This window comes from Phoxinus phoxinus (assembly GCF_949152265.1).
Source record: "Phoxinus phoxinus genome assembly, chromosome: 17".
Lineage (NCBI taxonomy): Eukaryota > Metazoa > Chordata > Actinopteri > Cypriniformes > Leuciscidae > Phoxinus > Phoxinus phoxinus.
Window position 1 is genome coordinate 250,009 of NC_136892.1, and position 17,492 is coordinate 267,500.

Consider the following 17,492-nt stretch of genomic DNA (forward strand, 5'->3'; position numbering starts at 1 on the left):
CTATCTTTAGGGAGAGTTAGCAATCATCTACCAGATGACCTCAGAGGCCTTCCTATCTGATCAATCTAGCAATAAATCAAATGAAAGGAAAACCAAACATGAGCAAAACTCATATATGTACAGGTGATGTTGGGCGGCAGGTGTCACCTGACTCATGTATATTACATGACAAAAAAAACATTATCAAAAATAAATGTTTTCATAATGACTACTTTTTTCATACTATTTTTTTATATATAACATTTGAAGGATGTTTGCAGAACAAATCTTCTCACAGATCTATTAGTTAAAGTTGCCATAATCTGTTCCAGTTTGAACTATTAAGCTGTTTTCAGACTGCTGGCAAATCAGATTTCTTCTCAAATCAGATCTTTTCTGGCAGACTGTCCGCAAATAAGATTTGTGTGTCCAGACATAACTGACTTATCTGCATGGGTAGCTTTGGTAAGAACGCACGTTTGTGACGAGGCTTTCAGAACGGATGCAGAACAAGCAGAGGTGCATCAACTCGCTTTTCAGATAGGCACCCAGTCAAGTCCAGTTTTGCCGTTATCGTTGTGTGTCGCATTAAGAGTGAGACAAGAGACAATTTGAAATCCAATTTGATCAGCCAGAGTGCCCGGACTGAGATACATCTGTAAAAATCTGATTGGAATCGCATTTCAAATCACCTCCTAATGTGGTTTGTATCAAATTTCATGTTTTTTTTTTTGGTTTTTTTGCTCTCCAGACTTTCAAAACCCCATCTGGATTTTTCTGGCAGTCTGAACATGCCTTAATCTGTACTCCTTATTTCCATGTGATTCCTTTCCATTTCCTGTGTTCGTTTCAGCAGTTGGTTGTCATGGAGACTAATGTTGCGCACCTGTTTCTTGTTGAGTTGTGTATTTAAGCCCTTAGGTCGGTTGAGTCTCTGATCAGTGTTGTCTTTACGCTGTGTAAAGCTTTTGTGGTTCTTCCTCTCTGGATTATCCTGCTTTTTTCTATTATGTTTAATAAAGTGTTAAAGCTACAGTAATTTTTTCATCAACCTACACTGTAAAAAGTGCTAAACTGCTATTGTTACCATTAAGAGCTATGTCTACCTGATTTAATTGATGGTATAAAGTAATGTATTCAGGTTGATTCTGTTTTTGACTTTAGTTCAGGGAGATTGTACCATGTTTCAGTGAGAGTGATCAGATTATTCATCCAAACACTGGTAGAGAAGTGATAGTTCCTCACTCACCACTGGTTTCCTGTAGTGATCTCGACCCAGAGCCTGGAAACAACAAAAATACTTTAACCAACATCATTCTGTGCTATTCTTCAAGCAACAGCATTGTTCATGTTATTCATCTCCACACACTGACAGGAAACAGGCGTCCTCCGTGGTTGCTTGTTTAGTGAACATAGGTTTGTCACGGCTGGTTTGAATGCGGTTGTTTGCAGCTAATATAAAGAGTCTGTACTGCAAGCTGAAGCCTGTCTCGATGAAACCGCATTCTGGAATGCTTTCTTTCTCTGACAGATCGTCCTGATATACTACCAAGGAAGTCTGCAGTGCTGAAAATAACCCTCAAATATGAACCATGGCCCCGTCCCTCTGTTGAACTCAATGATAACTTATGGGACAACCAACAGACAATGTTGAAGAAAGTTACTGTTAAAAGTAATGCGTGACAATATTACGTTACTCCCTAAAAATAAACTAATAATGTTACTTAGTTACTTTCTATGAAAAGTAATGTGTTTGCGTTACTTTTTCTCCCCTGGGCTGGGCTTACTTTTTTTAATAACAACAACAAATACTTTTTTGAAGTGGAGTAAATAAGCCTCTGAAGCGCAGATTCACTCCTGTACAGTAGAGGGCGCCGCTCAAACAAACCTTTCAGCTGCTGCTGTTCTGGATCCCGGAAGAAGAACCTTCAACACTCTTACTTCAGCAATAAAAACATGGAAATGAAGCACAAATGTGACATTTCATTTTGTTTAAACGTGTGGTTGAATTGGATCATTGGAGGTCAGCAGCAAAGACATTAAATATACAGTATATTTGTGTTATTTAACATATTTAATAATCGCAGGTTTGCGTTCTGAGTTATTTGGTTAGATATTCTGAGTCTGGATTTCACTGTTTTCATTCATTTTGAGGAATACAGAACGCACACAATATCTGCACTTGCTCCCGGCATTGGTACAGGAGAGCTGTCAGTCAATACAAGGGATTGCTTGTTTGAAAAAGTAACATTTTGTTGTAAATTTACATTTTCTTTCCTTGTTACTTGAAAATAGTAATCTGAATACATAACTTGCGTTACTTGTAATGCGTTGCTACCCCCAACACTGCCAACAGATATATTTCTTACCAGTAACTAAAGGAAATATGATGAAGCTGAATGAGGACTCAACCTTCAAAATGACTGCCATAAATCAATCATAACAGTGGTCAGTGAGAGTTGCTTTCACTCCTTGACATGCGTCTGGCTTCTCTATGGTGTGTTCATAAAGGAACCGTTCAATCGTTGATGTACGACTGCATCAGTCCTCATTCACTTCCATCATATGGGAAAAAAGCAGAAAGGATATTCTTCAAATATTTAGAAACGTTGTTTTGGTCGAAAAATCCCTTTTCCAATAAATAAATCTAAACCAGTGATTCTCAACCCTTTTGACTACGAGTGTGACAAACAATATTTTGAAGAAATGTTTGTTACTTCTGCTAGAAACTAGGGGTGGCAATATATTACAATAATTCAATTAAATAAGAATAATGATCTTCATGGTTTACATTACCAATGAATTTCAATTACTTTACTAGTTGTTATTATTTTAACTCACAAATAGCCATTCTACACAAAAATATTATGTATGTTTGTAATTGTTATGAATTGTACTGAATGCCTTCGTCCAGCATATCCGGTTTGTCCAAGAGAAGCTGGTTCTGAAATATGAATGGTAGTTAAATGCTGATTAAAAAAGAAATCTGATTGTGAGGGTGACTTGTGGTTGAGAAGCACTGGTTTAAACTGAAGCGTGCTGAAGTCCTTCTCACCTCCACATCTTTCAGGGCCTGGATGTGAACGCCACACTTCTGTCCTTCTTCCACAAGCTGAGCTTCAAACGCATCCATGAGGATGATCATCTTCAGACCGGGCGTCTCTCTTCTCTGGACATTTCCCAGAAGCACTGTGGCTTTCTCTGGTTTATCACAGATTACTGTGGCGATTTCAGCTGGAAAACAAAAACCACACGGTGGTTTTAAAGACGGAAAGCACCTCTTAAAAATAAAGGTTCTTAATGGCCATCAATGTTTCCATGAAGGACCTTTAACCTCTCTATCCATCGCACAAAAGGTTCTTTATAGCGGAAAAAGGTTTGTTCGGTAATTAAAATGTTCTTCACACTTTTCTTTGGGGAAACAGTGATGGTTCGGAGAAGAGAGTGTGTGAATGAGTGACAGTGATGGTTCGGAGAAGAGTGTGTATGAATGAGTGAAGCTCACCCGTGTTGATGATGTAGCGAATGGCGTCGGGTCCGAGTGTGTCGTAAAGCGGCACCACCACCATTGAGTACGAGTAGCACGCCAGCTCAGAGATGATCCACTGAAAGACAAGAAGAAGTGCTTCATGAGTCTCACACCATTAACTGGTTTAGCAGGATGGTGTTTCGGGGTGTTTTACCTCAGGCCTGTTCTGTGCGAACACCCCGATGAACTGAGCCGTATTGGGCTGACATCCCTGAGACAACAGACCCGAGCCCAAGTCTTCTGCCCTGCGGAACACCTGAGGGACACACACACACAGCTCAGATCGCATCAGACCAGCGCTTACACACACCACACAACACTCCTACACTCACCTCTTTATAGGTCAGCCATTTGTAGGGTTGATTGGGGAGTCTGGAGCCTAAAAACGGTCCATCTCCTGCTCAGAACATCAGAAGTGAGAGAGAGATCATCTCAAACACAATGCTCACAACATCAGCTAACCATGATCCATACCTCTAAAGCATTATTCATCTTAGTTCATGTTCATTTCAACATTTACTAATACATGAACAAAAGTTGCATCTGTTTATATTGTTTAATGGACCTGAGCGAACATTAACTAACAATAAACAGTTGTATTTTTATTAACTAACGCTAACAAAGCTTAATAAACACTGTAAGAAATGCTTGTTGTTAATTAATGCATTAACTATAATAAAGTGTTACACACGACCCTTTCTTCTCTGTTCAACAGTGGTTTCTATGTAAATATACAGTGTTTAATTCAGCGCTGTCGGTCTGGTGCAAGTAATGTGTGTGTGGTTACAGAAAGCAGTAATTCATCATGCGGTGAAGTCGAGCTCAGGGTTAAAATTACACAGTGGCCTTCAGAATATCATGCACTCTTATACTGTATAAGCCTTGCACAAGACTAGTTTTTAGTGTGTGATGATACTGGTATGACCCATTTCAGATGTGACCAAGGATGAGGCACTGTGAGCTTGAACATGATTTGCATGAATCAGATTCAGGGTGTGCGGTGGTGAGCCTCTCTGGGTTGAGTGTTTCTGAATCCAGTGAACATGTGTGTTGAACTGATCTGATTCTCACCTGTGATGCGCCGGTGTGTGTTGAACTGATCTGATTCTCACCCGTGATGTGCAGGTGTGTGTTGAACACATGAACTGATTCTCACCCGTGATGTGCAGGCCTCGCTGGAACACCTCGTACAGGGTCTTGGCGTCCTCATGGTAGTAGGAGAGAAGCTCGGAGCCGCTGCCCATCATGGACCCGCGAGCGCCGTCTTCCATCTGGAAAACACACAAACGGGACAGAGAGACTGAGAGAGAGGACATCTGTGCTAAAGCCCATTTCAATAACTGCATAAAAGACGTATTGTTGAATTGTTCATCTGGTACTTGTTTGCATCTGTGTTTGCATTTATATTTGCATTGGCCTGGTCTCTGTAGGATGTGTTTGGGTTCGGTGAAGATGTCCTGTTTGATTATTCAGTCTGCAGTGTCAATGCTTTCAAGAGCTTTATAGAATACTGAAATATTCTTATTATAATAATCATCTCCTGAGCTGAGTATGAACACACATACACACACACACACACACACACACACACACATATACTGATCGTCCTGATGTTTTAAGCGGCCACCTGTCTCACATCTTTTGCTTTTATGCAAAACAGTCAGTAAAATGCAGGTCTGAGGCATATTTGAACACACAGGATTCAGCAGAAAACTGATCCTCACAGGACAACATGAACAAGTACTTTTGGTTTGATCATTTATCATCCAGGTGAAAAAAGAATAATGACGGTGCTTAATAAACATGAAAGGATTGTAATGTCCGCAACACTGCTACTTACTCCCATATTTAATAAAATAACCCACAATAACCCTTGCACACAATAACCCTTTTTAATATAAATTGGTGCTTAATAAACACCAATGCAAACTCTTCTCCTCCAGTCATGAGATGCATTATGGGATGTTTTATAACACTAGTGAGTGAGGAACCCGTGAGGAGCACGCCATGATGCTCACTAACCAGTGCTGGTCACGTAGCGCTCAAGTGTGAAAGACCATATCTGAAGGCCCGTCAAGATCTCAAGCTTCATTTAAACAATAACTAATACAAATGACAAAAACACACTGCATAATTACTAAAACTTTAAGAACAAAAACAAAACCTAATAATATATATATATATATATATATATATATATATATATATATATATATATATATATATATATATATACATATATAAATATATAAAACTTGAATAGTATCTCAATCATACTAAAATAATTGGAAAAAAGAAGAATGTATAGGTGGTTAGGAGGTGTGTTGGGTCCTGTATAGGGGATCAGGAGGTGTGTTGGGTCCTGTATAGGGGATCAGGAGGTGTGTTGGGTCCTGTATATGGGATCAGGAGGTGTGTTGGGTCCTGTATAGGGATCAGGAGGTGTGTTGGGTCCTGTATAGGGGATCAGGAGGTGTGTTGGGTCCTGTATAGGGGATCAGGAGGTGTGTTGGGTCCTGTATAGACGATCAGGAGGTGTGTTGGGTCCTGTATATGGGATCAGGAGGTGTGTTGGGTCCTGTATAGGGGATCAGGAGGTGTGTTGGGTCCTGTATAGGGGATCAGGAGGTGTGTTGGGTCCTGTATAGGGGATCAGGAGGTGTGTTGGGTCCTGTATAGGGGATCAGGAGGTGTGTTGGGTACTGTATAGGGGATCAGGAGGTGTGCTGGGTACTGTATAGGGGACCAGGAGGTGTGTTGGGTCCTGTATAGGGATCAGGAGGTGTGTTGGGTCCTGTATAGGGGATCAGGAGGTGTGTTGGGTCCTGTATAGGGGATCAGGAGGTGTGTTGGGTCCTGTATGGGGGATCAGGAGGTGTGTTGGGTCCTGTATGGGGGATCAGGAGGTGTGTTGGGTCCTGTATAGGGGATCAGGAGGTGTGTTGGGTCCTGTATAGGGGATCAGGAGGTGTGTTGGGTCCTGTATAGGGGATCAGGAGGTGTGTTGGGTCCTGTATAGGGGATCAGGAGGTGTGTTGGGTCCTGTATAGGGGATCAGGAGGTGTGTTGGGTCCTGTATAGGGGATCAGGAGGTGTGTTGGGTCCTGTATAGGGGATCAGGAGGTGTGTTGGGTCCTGTATAGGGGATCAGGAGGTGTGTTGGGTCCTGTATAGGCAATCAGGAGGTGTGTTGGGTCCTGTATAGGGGATCAGGAGGTGTGTTGGGTCCTGTATAGGGGATCAGGAGGTGTGTTGGGTCCTGTATAGGCGATCAGGAGGTGTGTTGGGTCCTGTATAGGGGATCAGGAGGAGTGTTGGGTCCTGTATAGGGGATCAGGAGGTGTGTTGGGTCCTGTATAGGGGATCAGGAGGAGTGTTGGGTCCTGTATAGGGGATCAGGAGGTGTGTTGGGTCCTGTATAGGGGATCAGGAGGTGTGTTGGGTCCTGTATAGGGGATCAGGAGGTGTGTTGGGTCCTGTATATGGGATCATGAGGTGTATTGGGTCCTGTATAGGGATCAGGAGGTGTGTTGGGTCCTGTATAGGGGATCAGGAGGTGTGTTGGGTCCTGTATAGGGGATCAGGAGGTGTGTTGGGTCCTGTATAGGGGATCAGGAGGTGTGTTGGGTCCTGTATAGGGGATCAGGAGGTGTGTTGGGTCCTGTATAGGGGACCAGGAGGTGTGTTGGGTCCTTTATAGGGGATCAGGAGGTGTGTTGGGTCCTGTATAGGGGATCAGGAGGTGTGTTGGGTCCTGTATAGGGGATCAGGAGGTGTGTTGGGTCCTGTATATGGGATCAGGAGTTGTGTTGGGTCCTGTATATGGGATCAGGTGTGTTGGGTCCTGTATATGGGATCAGGAGGTGTGTTGGGTCCTGTATAGGGGATCAGGAGGTGTGTTGGTCCTGTATAGGGGATCAGGAGGTGTGTTGGGTCCTTTATATGGGATCAGGTGTGTTGGGTCCTGTATAGGGGATCAGGAGGTGTGTTGGGTCCTGTATATGGGATCAGGTGTGTTGGGTCCTGTATATGGGATCAGGAGGTGTGTTGGGTCCTGTATATGGATCAGGAGGTGTGTTGGGTCCTGTATAGGGGATCAGGAGGTGTGTTGGGTCCTGTATATGGATCAGGAGGTGTGTTGGGTCCTGTATAGGGGATCAGGAGGTGTGTTGGGTCCTGTATATGGGATCAGGTGTGTTGGGTCCTGTATATGGGATCAGGAGGTGTGTTGGGTCCTGTATATGGGATCAGGAGGTGTGTTGGGTCCTGTATAGGGGATCAGGAGGTGTGTTGGGTCCTGTATATGGGATCAGGAGGTGTGTTGGGTCCTGTATAGGGGATCAGGAGGTGTGTTGGGTCCTGTATATGGGATCAGGAGGTGTGTTGGGTCCTGTATATGGGATCAGGAGGTGTGTTGGGTCCTGTATATGGATCAGGTGTGTTGGGTCCTGTATATGGGATCAGGAGGTGTGTTGGGTCCTGTATAGGGGATCAGGAGGTGTGTTGGGTCCTGTATATGGGATCAGGAGGTGTGTTGGGTCCTGTATAGGGGATCAGGAGGTGTGTTGGGTCCTGTATATGGGATCAGGAGGTGTGTTGGGTCCTGTATATGGGATCAGGAGTTGTGTTGGGTCCTGTATATGGGATCAGGTGTGTTGGGTCCTGTATATGGGATCAGGAGGTGTGTTGGGTCCTGTATAGGGGATCAGGAGGTGTGTTGGGTCCTGTATAGCCATGTTAATTTCGTTAACGAACACTTTGACGAAAAATATTCGTTGACGACCTTTTTTTCCCTGACTAAGACAAGACGATGAGAGATGACACCCACGTCATTAATCGATAACTGTGACTATATCAACACATGCAATATTGTTGACGAAAAAAGACGAGACTGAAATGTGTTTAAAAAACTTGACCAAAACCACTTGTTTTTGTCGAATAAAGGAGGAGACAACACACATTACAGACTGTTTTTACGAGCGTTCATGCTTTGGAAGGTTGCCAGATTTCAATCATATAAACCCCAGTCAGAGCGTTTTTTTCTGCCACTTGCTTCGTTACTGTAATGAATGACTCGATGACTCAGACTTACCGCAACCTTCTGGCGATTTTAATTTAATATTTAAAAGTATCACTTAGTTTTTACCATAATTTATTGAACATTGTTTTTATTTAAAGCATTATTTAGTTTATAAACGTAAAAAATGAACTTGGAAAATCGATTAAAGGGGGCAAATATTGTCCCTTGATGGAAAAAGTGTGACTGCAGTCCAAGTGGAAGAGCCAGGGGTACGGAGTTCAGTGGTTCAGTGGTTCTCCACTTCAGTGGCTCTCCACTCTAAAAAATTGGAGAACCAATGAACTAAGGGATATGTAAAATTGCACTAGTGCTACTGCTAAAGAGTGCAATGTCAATACAGACTGTTACCTTGATTCTAATTTCTCTGTATAGGGGATCAGGAGGTGTGTTGGGTCCTGTACCTGCTCTTCTCTGGACTGGTGCCGGAGGTCGCAGGGTGGGACGATGGCTCGCGGGCGATGGGAGATCCAGTAGGCCAGAACCGCAGTGAGCGCTCCCAGACCCAGCAGAGTTGAGGTGGGCAGCGAGCGGATAAACTCCCCCAGATCCTCCAGCTCTGGCAGATGAAGACCCAGCAGAAGATCCCGAGACTGCATCTTCTCCATCAGAGTGGAACTGAGCTCTGACACACACACACACACACACACACACTATATGAACACAAGCTGAGGTAAAGATAACACAAAGTCACAGTGACAAAACAGTTTGTCTAGACCTCAACAGAGTCCGGCCTTCTTCTGATGGCTTACATATCAACATGCTCTCTGACTATACTGAACACACACAACTGAACAACTCTGGAAATCAACAGAGCCTGTGCTCACTAAGGTCCTCTTTATTGAGTCTGTCCAACAGTTCACCTAAACTCTGTGATCCTCAAAAGTAAAAAAAAAACTTTCGACCTTTCTTTGATTCTTCTGCAATTCCGTGAACATTAATTAATCCTGTAAGTAACTCTAGTCTGATTATAAGTATTTTAAAAGGTAAAATAATGTAATTACAAGAATTTGTCAGCTGTAATCAGTCACCGTCTTTAATCAGTTCAATCGGATCAATATTATCTCATGAAAGTAAGGGTTGCTCCCACTGACAGAAGATCTGTGTCTGTCTCTGCCAACACTTTATTTTGATGCTCCGCAAGTAACTTTGATTCATATGAACTTATTCTACTAACCCCAACCCTGATCTACCAGTCTACTGATCCTCCGATGAGATTTAGTAGTCATTGCACAGTTATAGTGAGTGAAACGCCTGCCGATGGCCATGGAGCTGAAGCGTAACCCTTCTTTGCTCTGTGACAGTCGTGTTAGTGACGAGTTACGGTAATGAACTCATGAACACATGTGTGGCTGATCCTGCAGTTCGGCTTTATTTGTTGATCTCATTCATGAACTCTTCCAAAAATGAAAGTTGATCAACAGGAATTAGATTTCTTTAGCTGTTTCCCCTGTGGCAATCTCTTATGCAAAATGAATATACCACATAAACATCATATGAAATCAGAGAGGCATCGGCGCAGTATCGAGAGCATAACTAATAACTAATAACTCACCGGTGCGAGGAGAAGAAGTGTCTGAACCGTGGAGCAGCGAATGCGGGATATTGACGCATCTGATGTTTAAAGTTCACGGTCTCAGCTCTCGTCCTGGTCAATTTGAAAAGACAGCTAACTGAGAGATGTTGTAAAACACAATGTAAGGATCTGAATGTGCTGTTAGTGTTACAGAACTCAATGAGTGCAGATCTGGAGCGGGTGCTTACCATACTTTACTGAAGAATACTTACTCTGCTAATAACATTTTGGAAGTTGTGCTGGGCTTTACACGACTGTTGTACAACACTGTTGTCGTGTAAATGAACGGCCAGAAAACACTAAAAGTTTTCTGTTTCCAGTTGTCGTAAACGGCCCCTAAATTAATAAATATTGATTTAAGATTCTCTAAATGTGTGTCGGCAGTGTGTGTACATAACCTCTCTATAATGGTAAAAATCCACCCATTCCTCTTTTTTAATCCCCATTAATCAGCAGCAGTGTCTCAGAATAAGCCGTTTGCAGATCATAGCTTTTATGACATCACATATGCTTAGACCCCGCCCACAACTGCTGACGGACCCCACCCTATTAACATAGACCCCGCCCACAACTGCTGTCAAACCCCACCCTATTAGCATAGACCTCACCCACAACTGTTGACAGACTCCGCCCTATTAAATTAGACCCTGCCCATGACTGCTGATGGACTCCACCCTATTAGCATAGACCCCACCCACAACTGTTGACAGACTCCGCCCTATTAGCATTGCCCTGTCTGCCTTGCTGCTGTTGCTCTGCTGAGTTTGGTTTGCGTCTGTAAGCTTCGTTTATCTTTCTGTTTTTAAGAATTATTTGCTATCATTCCCTGTTGTTTATACTGCTAAATAAAACTTACTTAACATCACATATTAACCTGACATTGCTAGCTTCAATCTAAATCGTTGCTAGCACAAACACGCTAGTAATTCGCTAGCCTGTTAGCGTGCTATCCGTGCCCTCTTTATTTATTTATTATTTATTTTGCTCGCTCGCTCACTCGCTCGCTTCTTTTACATATCCAACAACAGTGGTAAGTAGGATCATTCAACAAACACGGTGAGTCATGTCATCTTCTCCTCTTATTGTGACTTGCACTTCATGTAACATGTATAGCATAGTCTTCTCTGTCAGCACAGGATTTACATGTGATAAATGTAGGGAGATAGTCAGGCTGACGGAGAAGATTTCAGAACTAGAGACACACATCCAAACTTTAATTGAGGTTAATGGTAAGAGTGCAAGGGCTTTAGATACTACTCTGGATGCGACTAGCTTAGTGAACACTGTACATTGTTTGGTTCCGGCTGAAGTAGAGCCGTGCAGCAGGGCAGATGGGTGATCGTGAGACGCTGTAGTCGCGGAACAAAACACTGATCTTCCTTTCCAGTTTACCATAACAAATAGATTCTCCCCACTCAGTGAAACACCCACTGAGAATCCTGTTGAAAGTGCCCGAGTTATTGGCAATTCTAGCCACCATAGTCACATGTTTGCCGGGAGCCAGAGCGCCTGACATCAAAGCTAATTTAAAAGTGCTGGCTAATGCTAATCAAAAATTCTCTAAGATTATTATTCATGTCGACACTAATGATGTTCGACTCCGCCAGCCGGAGATCACTAAAATTAATGTTAACGAGGAGTGTGAACTTGCAAGTACGATGTCAGGCACTGTAATTTGCTCTGGCACCCTTCCTGTTCGCCGGAGTGATGAGATAGTTAGTAGATTGTGTTCACTCAATGGCTGGCTGTCTAAGTGGTGTCCACAAAATAATATAGAATACATCATTATCTAGTCTCGTGTAAATTACATTTAGCCAAGGCTGCAAAGCCGACTCCGTGTTATAAATATGTTAGACCGATCACTTCTGCCACTAAAGATTGCTTTATCAATAATCTTCCTAATCAGTTTCATCATCTCAGCATCCCGGATAGCTTAGAAGAACTTGATATTGCAACAGAAACTTTTAACTCTCTCTTTTCCAGCACTTTAGACACAGTTGCTCCGCTGCGCTTAAAGAAGATTAAAGAACATAGTCCAACGCCGTGGCACAACGAGCACACTCACACACACACACACTCACACACACACACTCAGGCCCTTAAGAGAGCAGCCAGTAAAATGGAGCGCAACTGGAAGAAAACAAAACTAGAGGTGTTTCGGATTTCATGGAAGGAGAGCTCGATTGCTTACAGAGAGGCTTTAAAAGCTGCTAGATCTGCTTATTTTTCAACCCTATTAGAAGAAAATAAACATAATCCTAGGTATTTATTTGAAACAGTGGCTAAACTAACGAAAAATAAAGCGTCAAACCCAGAAGTTTCCAAGCAACACAGCAGTAATGACTTTATGAACTTCTTCACTTATAAGATCGATAATATCAGGGACAAAATTATAACTATGCAACCGTCTAATACAGTATCGCATCAGGAAGTGCATTGTAGTCTCCCTGAGGGAAAATTTGATTCATTCATTGCTATAGGAGAGGAAGAATTTTGCAAACTCGTCAAATCATCTAAATCGACAACGTGAATGTTAGACCCTATACCGACTAAGCTGCTGAAAGAGATGCTTCCAGATGTCATAGATCCTCTTCTTAATATCATTAATTCATCTTTGTCTCTAGGATACGTACCAAAAACCTTTAAGCTAGCTATGATTAAACCGCTTGATAAAAAAACGCAACTTGATCCTACAAAACTAGTCAATTACAGGCCGATCTCGAATCTGCCTTTTCTGTCAAAGATATTAGAAAAAGCAGTATCCTCACAACTGTGTTCCTTTCTTGAAAGAAATGATATCTGAGGATTTTCAGTCCGGATTTAGACCGCACCATAGTACCGAGACAGCTCTCGTTAGAGTCACAAATGATTTGCTCTTATCATCCGATCGTGGTTGTGTCTCTCTATTAGTATTACTCGATCTTAGTGCTGCATTCGACACCATTGACCACAACATCCTTTTAAATAGACTCGAACATTATGTTGGCATTAGTGGAATTGCACTAGCATGGTTTAAATCATACTTATCTGACCGTTATCAGTTTGTAGCAGTAAATGAAGAGATGTCTTATCAATCACAAGTTCAGTATGGCGTACCACAAGGCTCAGTACTAGGACCGCTGCTGTTCACTCTGTACATGCTACCATTAGGAGATATCATTAGGAAACATGGAATTAGCTTTCACTGTTATGCCGACGATACTCAGCTGTATATTTCTTCAAAACCTAACGAAACCTACCAATTCACAAAATTAACGGAATGCATAGCGGATATAAAAAACTGGATGACTAGTAATTTCCTACTACTAAATTCAGAAAAAACAGAGATTCTAATTACTGGACAAAAACCTTCCACACGTAATAACCTAGAGTACTGTCTAACACTTGATGATGCTCTGTTAAGTCTTCGTCGTTGGTTAGGAACCTGGGTGTGTGTGTGTGTGTGTGTGTGTGTGTGTGTGTGTGTGTGTGTGTGTGTGTGTGTGTGTGTGTGTGTGTGTGTGTGTGTGTGTGTGGGTGTGCTCTTTGATACCAATCTTTCATTTGAAAGTCATGTATCTGTAAAACCGCATTTTTCCATCTTAAAAATATATCTAAATTACGTCATATGCTCTCTTTGACAAATGCGGAACAATTAGTTGATGCGTTCATGAGCTCAAGGCTAGATTATTGTAATGCTCTACTGGGTGGTTTCCCTGCACGCTTAATAAACAAACTACAGCTAGTTCAAAACGCAGCCGCTCGAGTTCTTACCAGAACCAGGAAGTGTGACCATATTAGCCCCGTTCTGTCAACACTGCATTGGCTGCCTATTAAACATCGTATAAATTTGTTTAATATTTATTAAACTGCAATGTGACGTGATCTGAGGCAGAGCTGTACCCCGCCTTCTTCTGGAAATGTATTTACAGTTTTTTACAATCGCTATGACAGTTTTTTCAATACATTTAACAAGTTTCCTAAACTCTTAACACAGTTAGCACAACATCCGTCTTTGTAGGCTATACAATTAACACATTTCTTGTTGCTTTGACACAAAATGCATACAGTTAACACAAATTTAAAATGCTTGAACTTCTTTTACACACAAGCTCAAACAAGACCAAAACAATGTAATTTTACTGCCAAATTTAAGAACAGTGTAAGAACAGATAACTTCATGTTCTAAACATAACTTATATAGGCTAAAGTCAAAGTGAAAAGCTGTTCATATTGTGAATTTAAACAAATATATTCCCTGTATTTTATTCCATTGCTACTGAGAAACAGCTTATTGAAGTTATGCAAATATATAAATTACAGCTGATTCCAAAGCACACTCAGGTGTTGAGGTTCTTTCAATCGCATGATCATATGTTATAAAAGAGGACTCTTTGGGCTGATCTTGTGTGGAAAAGGAACAATATAGAGCAACACAAAGAGAAAGAAAGAAAGAAAGAAAGAAAGAAAGAAAGAAAGAAAGAAAGAAAGAAAGAAAGAAAGAAAGAAAGAAAGAAAGAAAGAAAGAAAGAAAGAAAGAAAGAAAAATGCCTGCACGAGGGAGACAAGTACCAGTACAGTAATGTCCTTTTGCAAATAAAGTCTTACTGCAGGAATTCTGTCTCTGTCTCTTTTTTTTCATTTTTTTTTCATAAACTGTACATAAAGCTACTCTGAGATGGTCATTCATTTTTTGTATTGAATTTCTGCAGCAAAAGAAACAAAATGCATGCATTTACTAAACCCAACAAAACAAAAATGTAGAGAGGCTTCAAAAGAAACTTACAGTGCAAAACACAATCTATGATCAATACAATATACTGTCTATTGTATAAGGGCAGACCTGACACATGACATAATGCAGTTTCTGTAATTTCAGCAGATGTTAGTGTTTTTTCCGTCATTGTGTTATGATTGAGTAAATGTTCCTGTTGGAAGAGAACATGTGTTAGTGTTTTGAATAATTATTTGATTTTGAAACATGTTTGCAGTGTTTTGTTAGATGTAGTGTATTGTGTTAGTGTATTATTGTATTTTGAAAATTAGTTTTGGAGTTTAGTTTACAATGTGTGATTTTGAGCATGAAATTAACCGTTTTGCCAATTGTGTGTTTTAGGTGTGTTGGTGTGTTAAGAGTTTAGCAAAAATGTTAAATGTATTGAAAAAACTGTCATAGCAATCGTAAAAAACTGTAAAGATACATGCACGAAAACAGCATATTTTTCCTTCCACTCAAAAAAGGCCATTTACAACATTATATAATAACTGATCTGGGGGGTATTTTGAGCTAAACTTCACACACACATTCTGGGGACACCTGAGACGTATATTACATCTTGTAAAAAGGGGCATAATAGGTGCCCTTTAAGTGGCCTTTTATTTCATTAATATACTATATCTTTTTAAATATATAGTTTAAGTATTTACACATTTAAAACACATAAGTGCATTTCTTTTCCTCAAGGGTCTCCATAGACAGCAACAACAAGATAATTGCACCGTGTACATTAATATTTGGTCAAATACTGTATACGGTGTATATATATATATATTACAGTTGTCCTAAGACTGAGCTATTTGACTTTTCAGCAATGTTTGAAGTATCAGTTGATTTATAATTTCTATCGCTTCATTCAACGTCGTATAATTAATTTCTCATTTGTTCAGGAATCTTAGCAGACATTGAGCATCATTGAGAAACTGGAACAGACTTCATCTGAAAACACCAGAACAAACATCTGAACCCTAACCCTAACATCTGAACCCTAACATCTGAACCCTTAACATCTGAACCCTAACATCTGAACCCTAACATCTGAACCCTAACATCTGAACCCTAACATCTGAACCCTAACATCTGAACCCTAACATCTGAACCCTAACATCTGAACCCTAACATCTGAACCCTAACATCTGAACCCTAACATCTGAACCCTAACCCTAACATCTGAACCCTAACCCTAACTGGACAGACTTCATCTGAAAACGCCAGAACAAACATCTGAACCCCAACCCTAACATCTGAACCCTAACATCTGAACCCTAACATCTGAACCCTAACATCTGAACCCTAACCCTAACATCTGAACCCTAACCCTAACTGGACAGACTTCATCTGAAAACGCCAGAACTAACATCTGAACCCTAACCCTAACATCTGAACCCTAACATCTGAACCCTAACATCTGAACCCTAACATCTGAACCCTAACCCTAACTGGACAGACTTCATCTGAAAACATCTGAACGTGAAGAGAGAGGATGAACTATCTGGACTGATCTTTGGAGACTGGGACTAATGCATATGCTTGGTCAAAATGCATATTGATCGTATGGTTGTTTATGGCAACAAAACTGCTGAATTGTCTTTTGTAAGTATTGATTGTGTGTGAAGTCTATTTACTTGAAGCTTTCTTCCTGTCCAGACTGCATGTTCAACAGTTTTTCTGTACACTCATAATTAACTCTGTATAAGAAACACTGTAATTATGACTTACTTATAAAACCTGCAAAAGTGGAGAGTTGGATGTCTAGAAGCACAGATCTCTTCACCGTCACACATCTTTAGACGTGGCTTTCTGACTAAAGGCTCTTGGGAAACGACAGATAATCGGATGCAACTCTGCATCATTTCCCAGGCGTCCGGTTGCACGAGCTTTCATTTATACGCCGTAGATTATCAAGGGATTATCGCCACTAAACACAGTGTGCAGGATATGAAATATAATATATTCTCATTCATCGAACACTGCTAAAAGATCAGGAGTTCATGACGAAGTAGTGTCTAGTCCTGCACAACAACAGCTGAACACTCCTCCATCCGATCAGTGTGTGTGTGTGTGTGTGTGTATGTGTGTCTGCTGCTAGTCCTGCACAACAACAGCTGAACACTCCTCCACCCGATCAGTGTGTGTGTGTGTGTGTGTGTGTGTGTGTGTGTGTGTGTGTGTGCTGCTAGTCCTGCACAACAGCTGAACACTCCTCCATCCGATCAGTGTGTGTGTGTGTGTGTGTGTGTGTGTGTGCTGCTAGTCCTGCACAACAGCTGAACACTCCTCCACCCGATCAGTGTGTGTGTGTGTGTGTGTGTGTGTGTGTGTGTGCTGCTAGTCCTGCACAACAACAGCTGAACACTCCTCCATCCGATCAGTGTGTGTGTGTGTGTGTGTGTGTGTGTGTGTGTGTGTGTGTGTGCTGCTAGTCCTGCACAACAGCTGAACACTCCTCCATCCGATCAGTGTGTGTGTGTGTGTGTGTGTGTGTGTGTGTGTGTGTGTGTGTGTGCTGCTAGTCCTGCACAACAGCTGAACACTCCTCCACCCGATCAGTGTGTGTGTGTGTGTGTGTGTGTGT

The 17,492-nt window shown here is 41.6% G+C and overlaps 1 protein-coding gene across 2 annotated transcripts in view; it reads right to left on the bottom strand.

Annotated features, from left to right (window-relative positions):
* The window catches only part of acsl6 (acyl-CoA synthetase long chain family member 6), a 65,969-nt gene that overhangs the window by 39,990 nt on the left and 8,487 nt on the right, over window positions 1–17,492 (bottom strand). Inside the window, exons 2-9 of one of the 2 annotated variants that reach the window (XM_079587214.1) lie at window positions 10,141–10,233; window positions 8,990–9,210; window positions 4,665–4,779; window positions 3,841–3,905; window positions 3,663–3,764; window positions 3,485–3,584; window positions 3,035–3,213; window positions 1,229–1,261 (exon numbers count right to left, since the gene is read on the bottom strand). In XM_079587214.1, coding sequence (XP_079443340.1) covers window positions 1,229–1,261; window positions 3,035–3,213; window positions 3,485–3,584; window positions 3,663–3,764; window positions 3,841–3,905; window positions 4,665–4,779; window positions 8,990–9,193 — 798 coding nt within the window. In that variant the 5' untranslated portion in view covers window positions 9,194–9,210; window positions 10,141–10,233. The remainder of the gene's footprint in view (window positions 1–1,228; window positions 1,262–3,034; window positions 3,214–3,484; window positions 3,585–3,662; window positions 3,765–3,840; window positions 3,906–4,664; window positions 4,780–8,989; window positions 9,211–10,140; window positions 10,234–17,492) is intronic. The other variant, XM_079587213.1, reaches the window with a different exon arrangement.